At 36.5% G+C, this 14,031-nt stretch overlaps 1 protein-coding gene across 1 annotated transcript in view; it reads right to left on the bottom strand.

Annotated features, from left to right (window-relative positions):
- Positions 1–14,031, bottom strand: part of LOC106881210 (sodium/calcium exchanger Calx-like) — a 281,512-nt gene that overhangs the window by 75,290 nt on the left and 192,191 nt on the right. The window contains exon 4 of the mRNA XM_089352997.1: positions 461–628. Within this exon, the coding sequence (XP_089209123.1) occupies positions 461–628 (168 nt within the window). The remainder of the gene's footprint in view (positions 1–460; positions 629–14,031) is intronic.

Genomic DNA, 14,031 nt, shown 5'->3' with positions numbered 1-14,031 from the left:
TTATCGATCAATCGATATAACTGGTTACGATCACTGAACCCTCCTCCCACCACCACTACCACCACCACCACAAAAAACAACAACAACATTGATTCGTGCTTAACGCTATTTCACGTATGTATTTGAAATAAAAATCGATAGAGTGTGGCTGATATTCAGCAGTGACCAAAATACAAAATATAAAAAAAAGTACCAATTTTCCATATGAAGCTAAATACTTTTTCAGTGATATTTGCAATGTGGTATTGACTAAGTGACACTGGTGCTATTATTAAAAAATACTTTAGAATTAACTGTCACTGATGTTACATAATTTAGCCGCTACCTATATCTCTTGGCTTTACGCATTTATTTAACACGAACCCAGTCACGGCCACAAAACTAAAGTGGATACTTTCACATGACATTCGTAAACAGAAAAGGAATTGATTGATTTTTTTTTTGTATTGAAATTACTTACATTGGCGAATGCTTTGCTCACTTGTGGCACCAGCTTTTGTCCTCCTGTTATCGATCGAGTAGCATTAATCCTGTACCATGCAGACGTGTGAGTTTGGTTCTGTGCAACAGTTGCTGCTGCTAATTTAGCAGCCTCATCGGGAGACAGGTTTTTGTTTCTGCCGAGTTCCTGAAGATAAAAAAAAAAAATTTAAATAGACAGTAATTCACAGAATTTGGAGCAGAGAAAAAAATGTTAAAATAAAAAGTAATTTGAGATATCGATCTAAAGAAGTAAAAAATATGGATTTGACATACATACATACAAGGGATCTTTCAGCAATATTGACATTGCTTAGCATGGCTTAACTCTTTGCCTATCCGAAGTTATTCAGTTGAAAAATATTGGAAATGCGTATTATACATGAAGCATGAATGCATCATATATGATGCGCGTATAATGCTGACACTCCGTCGCTTACGACGACGAGGGTTCCAGTTGATCCGAACAACGGAACAGCCTGCTCGTGAAATTAACGTATAAGTGGCTGAGCACTCCACAGTCACGTGTACCCTTAACGTAGTTCTCGGGGATATTCAGCGTGACACAGTGTGACAAGGCTGGCCCTTTGAATTACAGGCACGATAGAAACAGGAAGTAAGAATGAGAGAAAGTTGTGGCGAAAGAGTACAGCAGGGTTCGTCACCATCCCCTGCCGGAGCCTCGTGGAGCTTTATGTGTTTTTGCTCAATAAACACTCACAACGCCCGGTCTGGGAATCGAAACCGCGATCCTATGATTGCGAGTCTGCTGCCCTAACCACTGGGCTATTGCGCCTCCACTAATGCACGTATAATATATGGTGCATAAAGGCCAGAGGAACGTTCTGCGTATCAATTGTGATACACAGGAGATATTTTCTTGGTATCCATACATCATATATGATTCCCGTTCTCATTTCTTTTTTCCAACCTCAAGAGTAACTTGGGACTTATGAAGGAAAGTTTTATATTATGCAGGATGTTTGAAAGAAGGATTAATCAAAAGCCTGAAAAAAAAAAGAAAAAAGCATAGATGTTTCGGAAACGAATTAAAACGTTTGAACAGGCAAAGCGTTAATTTAAAATGATTTGATACCAGTCAACTTGGAAAATAAGCCTTTTCAAGTGTTTTGTCATGTGTATAGGCCACAAAAAACCCAAGCAAACAAATTATTAATTACCAACTTTCTTTCGATTCAAGAAGTCTCATCTTTATTACGATCCACCATAACACTGAAAACTGAGTACAATTTACCATTTGTAGAAAGGATAATCAGAATAAAGCTCAATTTTGCTGATATGATGACACCTATAAAACTATCATTTTTTGCAAAAGTAGGAGGAGGACAAATCTAGTACGATTTACTTGCAATTTTGTTTTAGATGTGCTTAAATTTTCTCATCTACATATATAAGATATCACAGAACTACTTGGTGTTTCTCACTACTTCAACACCAGAACTGTTATACCTATGTTTCGCAGAGGATATTTAAGAAGGCGGAAACATGTTCGGCGTTGTCTCCTTTGTAGCCGAAATATCAGCTACTGAGTTAATGTTTTTCTTCAATGTCTATGTATTTCTAATTGAATGTTTGACGCTCACTATATTGAATATTTTGCGCCAACTTAACTGAAGTCACTGAAACATAACTTCAGAATCTTATTTATTATATAAACAAAAATATCTCAGCATGTTTTATTAACCATTCTTTACGGGATACAAATCATGGCATGTATTCTGGTTGTAAACTGATATGCATATTTGCATATTTTATGTTACATATTGATTTCTTTAGACGAGTGGCTCCTAAACGAATAAGAGGCGATATATGGTGGGTAGGCATTGCCATGGCTCTGTGGTTAAGGAAGCTCGCTTTGCAACCATCTGGTTTCGGGTTCAGTCCCACTGCGCAGCATCTTGAACAAGTGTCTTCTATAACCATGGGGCAACCTATGCTTTGTGATTGAATTTTGCTTGACGAAACCGTGACGAAATACCCATATATATATATATATATATATATACACACACGTGTGTGTGTGTATATGTAGGTGCATGCGTGCGTGTTTGTGTCTTTCTGTTCATTCCCACCACTGCTTGACAACTCGTGTTGTTTCTTTACATTCCTGTAACTTAGTTGTTAAGCAAAATAGATCGATAGTATAAGTACTAGATTTTAAAAAAGAACCACAATAAAAAAATCTGATTAAGTCATTATATTATTTCGATTGTGCTTCATAAGCATAAGGTATGGTTGATATATTTTAAATACATTAGTTTCATTGGGTCAGGATCGAACCAATGAACTTTCCATATGACGCTCGGAGTTTCAAAGTTTTTATTCGATATATCACTGTCCAAGGGCGGCGAGCTGGCAGAAACGTTAGCACGCCGGGCGAAATGCTTACCGGTTTTTCGTCTGTCATTACGTTCTGAGTTCAAATTCCGCCGAGGTCGACGTTGTCTTTCATCCTTTCGGGGTCGATAAATTAAGTACCAGTTGCGTAGTGGGGTCGATTTAATCGACTGGCCTCTCCCCACCAAACTTCGGGCCTTGTGCCTAAAGTAGAAAAGAATATACCACTGTCCAAGGTGGCAGAGTCGTTAGCATACGGGGCAAATGCTTAGTGGCATTTCTTCGGGCTTCATGTTCTGAGTTCAAATTCCACCGAGGTCAACTTTGCTCTCATTCTTTCAGGAGTCGATAAAATAAGTATTATTTGAACACAGGGGTCGATATAATCGACTAGCCCCTTCCTCATCACCTTTACTAAAGTTTCAGGCCTTGTGCCTATAATAGAAATAAAGAAATATGCCGCTGTCCAAAGAACTCGTATCATTTTAAATCTGTGGTTAATGTTTAAAGCTGAATGGTTTGCGATCGAAAATGTTAGAAGTTGTAGAAAATGTTTAAATGTCTGAGATAAATTGCTGATATTAAGATTATCGTTTTTCAGATTATTAATCTTATCTTTTGAGATAAAAAAAGCAAAAGCATCAATAAAACACAAAACAAACTAATATTTCAAATACATAAGGTTTCAATCGCTTTAATTTGAATTCTGTCTAGATATCCAAGAATAAGATACGACGACGTATTTTAATCAAACTGATGGAAACGTAGTGCAGATATAAATATCATTCAATCAGCTTTCATCTCTAAAGACGAGTTTGGTACTACGAAGAACTATATTTCTATTGTGTGTTTGAATGTACGAAAGTTATTCAGTATTTTTTATCCTTTTATTTGTATTTTTAAGGTATTGGATCGTGGCCATTCTGGGTCACCGGCTCCAAGGGTGTAGTCGAACAAATTGAGCCCAGTGTTTATTTTAAAATCTGGTACTTATTCTATCAATATTTTTTAGCGAACTGCTAAGTTACGAGGACGTAAACAAATTTACACCTGTTGTCAAGTGGTGTGGAGATAAGCGCACACGCACACGCACACACACACACACACACACACACACACACACGACGGGCTTCCAACATTACTACTCGTATTTCATCCATCTACTCCCTGTCATATATAACGCTCAAGAATATTTTCTGTCTACCAAATTCCATTCACAAAACTTTGGTCTTCGATGACCTGAGACTATAACAGAAGAAACTTGTCCAAGAGGCCACACAATACAATAGAACCCAAAACCACTTTGCGAAGCAAACATCTCAACCATAGAAACAGTTCATTCTACAACTCACATTCAGATTCTAAGAATTATGATGCAAAGTCATGAAACCAGTATTTTACAACCATTTGTTTTTCCCATAAACCCCTTTGATCCCCATTTTATTTGGATGGTTACTCATAACAATTCGATGTTTAAAAAATCCTCTTGTGTTTTTATTAGTAAATGTTATTAGGAATTGTATAAAAAAAACTATAAAATGCTTTGTGTATTGTAGAAGTAAAACTAAGTTAATGGCCATAAATTTTATCAGCAAAATCTTACATGGACATGTAAGGATTATATGAGCCCCGGTTGAGAACCACTACTACAAACCAACAACGAATGGATATTGCGTCGTTCCTGGCGATAAATATTCCCAGTGTTCGATAACGCTGTTGTATAGTGTAATAACTTTCTCTCACTCTTACTTCCTGTTTCTGTTGTGCCCGTAATTCAAAGGGTCACCCTTGTCACACTATCACGCTGAATATCCCTGAGAACTACGTTAAGGGTACACGTGTCTGTGGAGTGCTCAGCCACTTGCACGTTAATTTCACGACAGGCTGTTCTCGGCGCGATGTGTTCTTGAGCAAAACTCTAGATTTCAAGTTACTTCATTCCATTCAACTATAAATGAGTAAATTATAAGAGACCTTGATCGCTATATCCCTTCTGAACAGGACTAGCGTCCCCTTCGGAGAGGATGTAGTAATATCGGTCACTTAACACACTATGAAAACCGGGCAACCGACCCTATGAGTTCTAGTACTCGACACTGTTTAGTTTTATAATGTAAATGGCTGAGAGTTTCACAGATACTTGCACTTTTAATGTAACACTCAAGCACACATAATCATGACAGTGTGTGTGTGTGTGTGTGTGTGTGTGTGTGTGTGTGTGTGTGTGATAAAGCTAATCATTTGAATTACATATAAAGTTCATTCCATTGGCTTCCATACAGTTTACAAGGTTTAGATTGACGAGAGGCTGCGGTGGTAGAGGAGAATTACCCGAACATAGAACTCGAAACCTCATGGCTGCATAACGAACTTCTTTATTATTTAACCAATATACAGACATATAGAGAAAGAAACATAAATAAATAAATAAATAGACAGATAGATAAATAGACGAACAGATAGAGAGATACAGCAGTGAAAATGTGCAAAAACATTTAAAATTCAACATGCAATTCTTTTCTGTTGTTATTTAAATTCTGTTGTTTCTTAATTAGAATCCAGCCTCTTCATCATGGACATGTAGTGATAACGGATGAACACATTTTGCCCAGAGGACAGAAGCATTAATTACAATGGAATGAGAATATAGTTTTGACGAAATGAATATAAATGAATAAATAAATAAGATATTATTCATAATTATCTGAATAAATGATTCATTTGAATTTGTTCCATGTTATTAAAAATATATTAAAAGGGAGGCATATTTTGCTTGAGGCAAACTATATAATTATAATTACATTTAATGTATTGTCTGAATTCGTGGTATCAGTCAACGAATTTATGTTTATGTAATAAGGTGTAAATCAGATATAGTTCTTGTGAGTGCCAATCGTTAGCAAAGTAGCTGGGACCTCAATTTCCTTATCTTAAATCGATAGAGCTCACAAAAAAGAAAAGTATATAAACATCATAGAAAATGTTGTCTCTATACATCTTTAATCTGATGTCTATGAAATTTTCTATCATATTCCTTCTGTAACAGAGGTGAAATCCCAGATTCATCGAAGTGCAAATAAAAATATTCTCAATATTCATCTTAAAATCTCATCAGGGTTAATTTCATCACTGGAGTAGATTTAATCGATTAAGTTCTACTACAAAATGTTTAGATTTGGGCGAATATACAAGATATCTTTTCGATTCTCGGTATTTACCAGGAATATAACGATTTATTATTTGTTGGCAGATATCAGCACGGATCAGTGAATACTTGTTCTCTAAAATTATAAATAAGGTTATCGGCTCTTCTTACATTCATCGGTCTGGGTGTTTCTGGCAGACGAGACACAACATATCGAAACAGCATTATCTCAGAATCCCTTGTACTAAGGAATCGAGTGTGCCATGAACGCATATTCGACATAAAGGAGTAGCTACTTTTCCTGCGACAAACACAAAAGCGATTGGCATATTTGCGTTCGAATCTGCCGTAATGCATTCAGAATAAACAAGCAAGCCGTCGTTAAGATTTATGATTTATTAATATCAGGTACACGAAAATTTTGTTTTATGAAGTAGTTCAATGAGGCGAATTATTTCTACGCGCCATCCTTATAAACAACAAAAGCTTAGTTAATGATAACTTATTTAATGTAGTGAGTATGTCTCTGAAAGTAAAAAAGCATGCAACTATTTCACTTCAATTGTATATTTCGCAAAATCTCTCTTCACTACTTCGGCGAATACTGTGAAGCCTATGTTTAGTTCAGAAGTTCTGAACTGGTGAAGACTGCTCCATTTTGGCTGCAGCTTGTTTGCTGATCGAGTAAACCAGCAAACAATGTACCCGAGGAAATGTTTGTCATATTTCGAAACAAGCCTGGAGTTGTCTTCTCGTAATAACGAAATGGTTAGAATAATTTAGAACAATTTGAGCTAATATTATTTCTACTTCATCTTATTAATATTTCTAATTAAGTATAACACTACGTTAACTATGCTTTTTTTTTTATTGCGTTTGGAGTCTCTGAATAATTAATCCCAATGATTTTAAAAAATACTAATTTTTCATGCTTACTCCCATACAATATTGTACATATACTTAATGATTCTCTAATAATTACTTCGGCAAGTACCTTGAAGCCTATGCTTCACGGACGAGTTTTAATAAGCCTGAAACAAACCTAGAATGTTTTTTTTGCTCTTGCCGAAATGATTAAAATAATATTAATCATTGAGATAAAGGTATCATTCTCTCATCCTCTAAGTGCTTCTAATTAGGTTGTCTACCATGACTAAATTAACACTAACTTGTCTTTTGTAAATTATTCTGAAGAGAATATACACTTGTATTATAGACATCCATTCTATCATCTTGAAGGCCTCAAATTTTGGGTGAATGTGTATAATAGATTGCATCAACTCCAGAGCTTAATTGCTATTATTTTATGAATCCGGGAAGGTTTAGCGATAATGTCGTTCTAGGTGGGGTGAGAAAATAGAATTATGCTACTAAATACCACAAGTTAGTTTATCTTTCACCCTACCTATCTTGCCAATACATCACTCCGAACACTAAAATACATGCAGTCTCGTTTATCACAGATTCATTCATCATTGATCAGGGTTAACTTGATATGCTCAATTGTGAGCCATGTTTTGCTTATCACGGATTGATCTGTAATAACACGGACCGGAGATCAGTTGGAGATTCAGCTTGTACTGCAAAAATACTAAATCCAACAGACCACCCACAATACTTATCCACCTTCAATGCAATAACTATCGCTTGTGTTTACATCACTGTGCAGCGATTTGTTTTCGGATTTATGAATTCGAATCAATCAACATGACACCAGTGAACAGAAAAAACACGAAGTTGCCAGATTCTAACAAACGATGCAGATGAGTGTATTCTCTGCAGGAAAAGATAGAGATGAACAAGAAAATACATGACGGTGGAAATTTCATAGCTGTGAGTCGAAAGTTTGGTGTCAATAAATTTACCTTTCGTATCACTTACCAAGTGTGTAGAGCTGATTCATTTATCACTGATTCCTATTACTATTGTTTCTTTTTATTAAACAATACCAGGAAATAACCGAGTATAGGTGGCATTAATATTCCTATAGGCACAAGTCTTGATATTTTTGTAGGAAAGAGGCTCGTCGATTAGATCGACCCCAGTACGCAACTGGCACTTATTTTATTGACCCTCAAAAGGATGAAAGGCGAAGTCGACCTCGGCGGAATTTGAACTCAGAACGTAAAGACGAACGAAATGCCGCTAAGCATTTTGCCCGACGTGTTAAAGATTCTGCCCAATACAGATGTATTAATACTGATTTCAAATTTTTTGCACAAGGCCAGCAAACTCAGGGGAGAGGGCAAGTCGATTACATAGACCCTAGCGCTCAATTGGTACTTATTTTAGCGACCTCTCTGGAATTTGAACTCAAAGCGTACAGACGGATAAAATGCCGCTAAGCATTCTGCCCGTCGTGCTAACGATTCCACCAGCTCGTCGCCTTAGATGTATTAACATTCTTTTCTACTCCAGGTACAAGGCCCGAAAATTTTGGGGGAGGAGTCCAGTCGATTAGATCGACCCCACTACGCAACTGGTACTTAATTTATCGACCCCGAAAGGATGAAAGACAAAGTCGACCTCGGCGGAATTTGAACTCAGAACGTAACGGTAGACGAAATACTGCTAAGCATTTCGCCTGGCGTGCTAACGTTTCTCATTTCTTTATTCCCCACAAGGGGCTAAACATAGAGGGGACGCACAAGGACAGAGAAGGGGATTAAGTCGATTACATCGACCCCAGTGCGTAACTGGTACTTAATTTATCGACCCCGAAAGGATGAAAGGCGAAATGATCCCCGGCGGAATTTGAGCTAGAACGTAAAGACAGACGAAATACCGCTAAGCATTTCGCCCGGCGTGTTAACGTTTCTGTCAGCTCACCGCCTTAGATGTATTAATATTGACTAGGAAAATATATGGAAGTATGTCTATAAGTTTAAAACATATTTTAATTTCCCGCAGAGAAAATATTGAGTTTATAAACGAGAACTTTCGTCGAGTCATGTGACTGGCTGTGAATCTATTGGTTTCATTGCCAGTAATGGTATCGTGCTATTAATAATCACATTGATAGTGAAAGTGATAGCAACTGAAAATAAATACGTAAAGGGATATAGATATGTTTTTATATCCTGAGATATTTTATTTAAAACTACTGTTTGGAACGTAATTAATATTGACTTTGCTGTTATAGAATACTCAAACTTGTGATGGCGTCAGATCTGTATAAAATAGAAAATGAGATTCTGGCACGTTCATTGAATATTCTCACAGTTTTGTTTTTCTGTCAGTGTGTCTGCCTGTTTTTTAGTCTGTCTATCCATCTATCTGTGGAGGTGCAATGGCCCAGTGGCTAGGGCAGTGGACTCGCGGTCATAGGATCGCGGTTTCGATTCCCAGATCGGGCGTTGTGAGTGTTTATTGACCGAAAACATCTAAAGCTCCACGAGGCTCCGGCAGGGGATGGTGGCGAACCCTGCTGTACTCTTTCACCACAACTTTCTCTCACTCTTTCTTCCTGTTTCTGTTGTGACTGTAATTCAAAGGGTCAGCCTTGTCACACTGTGTCACACTGAATATCCCCCGAGAGCTACATTAAGGGTACACGTGACTGTGGAGTGCTCAGCCACAGGAAATGATTAAAGTTACAAAACGAAGTCTTAGAAATAAGCAAGGATTTTCATAATTACCAGTTAGTTATAGGACTCCAAATGTAACCACTTAATTGTTAAACCTTAAGTTTTTAGCTTGGGCTGAGACTCACCAGATATTGAAATAAATATGGTTACTCTTACTCTTGTGTGTTAATCGTATTTCATTCAATAAAATGGCTTGATACACCAGTCTTTAAAATCCAGCGTTTACTTAATGTCTGAATGGAATCTCAGGAAGTCATTAACATTTACATCAACTTGTTGGGAACGTTGCAACTAATCAAAGACATACGTTAATATGAATTCAATTTAAGACAGCGATCTGACAGAATCGTTAGCACGCCGAGCAAAATGTTTAGCGGCATTTCGTTCGTCTTTACGTTCTGAGTTCAGATCTCGCCGAGGTCGACTTTGCCTTTAATCTCTTCGGGGTGAATAAAATAAGTACGAATTGAGCACTGAGACCCATATCATCGACTTACTCCCTTCCTCGAATTTGCTGACGCTGTGCCAAAATTTCAGACTAATACGAATTCAATTTAATTTCTCTTGTATAAAAAAAAAAAACACCAGCACATTCTTAACGATGTCTCCAAAATTGAAAGCAAACATTTCTATACTTCTTAAAATGTGAAGGAAGATCTGTGTGTGTGTGTGTTTATACACACACACACACACACACACACACACACATATATATATGTATGTATGTATATTCGCCATGTTGGACCACTGAACTCAACACGCCTTTTGTCATTCTCTCTATTTATTTCCTCTTATTCATTTCTGTCGCTCGAAACATAAAAGATTTTTCCATTTTTCCCGAGCGTCAAACTAATACACTTGCTTGTTGTTCCTACACCTGTCTTCATCTTTGTTTTTCTATAAATTTTAGCTATATATATATAACACACACATACATAATCACACACATTTAAATCCGTTATATGCAATAGATGTAGTAGTAGATTGAAATAGCCATTTGCCTAACGAAATCAAAATACATTTTGAAAGCAAATTTTCTGCGATATTCGTTCAAAGATAATATCTTATATGGAAGAGCCGTGTTTAAAAACACGGACGAATACCGCAGAAAACTTGCTTTACGGCGATATATCAATTGGGTTGTTAGATATTCGTTCATTTTATTCCATTTATTTTAATCTTTATTTTTCATCCACAATTTTAACATATCAGTCAGTAATCTCCTTCGTTGTAAACTATTTCTTGTCAATGTTCCACTTTCGTGAATGCCTTGTCGAACCACGAAAAATACACATGCTCGTTGAATTATCTCCCCTCGTTCTAACCGAATAAGTATGGAAATAATACAGTTTTTCCTAATCATTCTTTTTTTGTTAGCTCTTTATTTCCTCAAGTATTAAATATATTAACAACCACTAACCGGAGGCCATTTACTGACGATGCACGTATTGGGAGTTTAAATTGTCATTCAGATGGCGACCTGAGCCTAATATACACTCATTTAGAACCTAACCTACGTGCAAATTATTTTCCTGTAAGCTACAGAATACCGGACATTCACGTCCGTTACAGATGTAAATATGCTGCTAATGAGGGACCAATTAACCTTTCTTGCTGGTAAATATGGTTGACGTATCAGAAAAACAGGCGTTTATATCTATCTATCTATCTATCTATCTATCTATCTATCTATCTATCTGTCTGTCTTTCTATCTGTCTGCCTGCCTACCTGCCTGTCTGCCTGTCTATCTATATACACGAATATATACAGATATATATGTATATATAAAACACGTTATATATATATATATATATATATATATTTGTTTTGCAAGATTCTTGATGTGAAATCGTGTGTTGAAACAGATATGACCATCCCCAAATACAATATATATATATATATGTGCGTATATATATGTGTGAATGTATCTATCTTTCTCTCTCTCTCTCTCTCTCTCTCTCTCTCTCTCTCTCTCTCTCTATCTATCACGTTGTCTATCTCTGTGTGTGTGTGTGTGATTGCAAGAAGGTTAGTGTTGCATGTACCACTATTGTGTTGGTCCGTGGCACACACGAACACGTAAGAGTGCAAAGAGGCAAAATCGCCGTCTAATAATGGACTAGTTATTTAGGAGTTCTTTCTTTAAATAGATGATTCCATCCATCGTGTCTTTAGAGATACAGTTCATTCTACATTTCTTCATTTCGGCTATATATCGGGGACAAATACCGCAATATCCAGGAAAGGTCAACAGGACTAATTAGTTACTGCTAACAAAAGGTCCAGTAAATTATTTGCTTTTTATTTAACCCCAATATGTAGAAACATGACTAGTTGTCCTTCATACATACATAAGTAAAATGAATGAGGGATATATTGATCTTTCTAATTCTCGACCCTCTAGCCCAAAACTATAACTGTGCTTGAACTTGTTGTCAGTACATACCCACCGAAGGTACCTCTATCACCATCGAAGATGAAGACCACATAATACAAAGAATCTGAGAAATCTACGTGGAATGGATGTAGATGTATTCATGAAGCATTAAGACACTCTGCTATCTGCGATTCCAGGCGAACCAACGTCACGACCAGAAACGCAGCGGCATTAAACTCCCTTATTCACCAAAATGCACGACTGCTGAAGCAGTACGAATTGCATTGGTGGTGCTCCAGTATGAGCATACATTCCGAGTGAAACATATTAAAAGAATAAAAGAAAAAAATAAAGCAAGAATATGCATGCAAGCATATCAATCACCGGACGAGTAGAGCCTACTAAAGTGCTAATTGGACGAAATTTTGGATAGCTTAGCATAATCTTGTGTATCTTAAATATGTATAAATGATAAATGTATGTCAAATTGCATATTTTTGTACCACAAAATATACTAACTAAACGTATATATATATATATATATATATATATATATATATATATATATATATATACTAGGGATAAAAATCCAAAGTTACAAGTAAAAACTCAATTAAAATTAATTTATTAAAAATAAAAATTAAATTAAGTTTTCACCTTGGCTCTTTTCACTAAAACTATATATATATATATGTGTGTGTGTGTGTGTGTGTGTGTGTGTGTGTGTGTGTGTGTGTGTGTGTGTGTGTGTGTCTGCGTGTGTGTGTGTGTGCGTGCGTGTGTGTGTATGTATGTGTGTTTGTGCGTGTATGTGTGTGTATGTATGAATATATATATATATATATATATATATATATATATATATTACTCTTTTACTCTTTTACTTGTTTCAGTCATTCGACTGCGGCCATGCTGGAGCACCGCCTTTAGTCGAGCAAATCGACCCCGGGACTTATTCTTTGTAAGCCTAGTACTTATTCTATCGGTCTCTTTTTGCCGAACCGCTAAGTGACGGGGACATAAACACACCAGCATCGGTTGTCAAGCAATGCTAGGAGGACAAACACAGACACACAAACACACACACATATATATATATATACATATATACGACGGGCTTCTTTCAGTTTCCGTCTACCAAATCCACTCACAAGGCTTTGGTCGGCCCGAGGCTATAGTAGAAGACACTTGCCCAAGGTGCCACGCAGTGGGACTGAACCCGGAACCATGTGGTTGGTAAGCAAGCTACTTACCACACAGCCACTCCTATACACATACATACATACATACATACATATACTTACATACTCATACTTATATATAAGTATGTATGTATGTATGTATGTATGTATATGTCTTTTGAGAGAGAGAGATGGAGAGAGAGAGAGAAAGAGAGAGAGTGAGAAAAAGAACGATTTCTCCATATGCCGTTACTCGACAAGTTCTCAAAAGAAAAAAAAAAAAATTAAAAGTGATTTAGGAGGCTTGACATTAAAATTTGCTATATTCAAATGAAATATGCTACAAAAGAGGGATGCCATTCTTAGGTACCGTTTGGAGAATACGGCAACATAAATCATCTGTCAAGAGCTGAACAAATACTTGATTACCCAATCAAATCTGGTTCTCCGTTCGTAATGTATTTGCCCGATACGGTTGGCTTGATGCTAATCAACATCACCAACTAATCAACTATATTACAACGATATAAAAAAACTGAAATTCGTCGTAATTATCTCTCGATCGAATAGAAAAGCAGTGAAAAAGAACCCCATGGGGAAAGAAATAATTTGAATAAAATACATTAAATTTGATTGTCGACTGTAATTCAACTCAATAGCAATTAGATCTTATAACAAATTATCAAACGCTATCTGGTTGTCTGTCTGTTTCTCCTTATATATATATATATATATATATACGTAAAATATATAGAATAGCGAGTTTTTCTTAGAAATTTCACTACCAGTAGCCTAGCGTGTATGAAAAAGTCAATAGACAACATATTCTCAATATAAAGTAGCTTTACACACTAGAAGAAGCAGTCAAAACGCGGTCACTGATGAGAATTTCGCCTAGCAAC

Source organism: Octopus bimaculoides, chromosome 5 (genome assembly GCF_046866305.1).
Source record: "Octopus bimaculoides isolate indiv1 chromosome 5, ASM4686630v1, whole genome shotgun sequence".
Lineage (NCBI taxonomy): Eukaryota > Metazoa > Mollusca > Cephalopoda > Octopoda > Octopodidae > Octopus > Octopus bimaculoides.
Note: the sequence above shows the minus strand (reverse complement) of the source record. Positions and strands in the feature narration are given on the sequence as shown.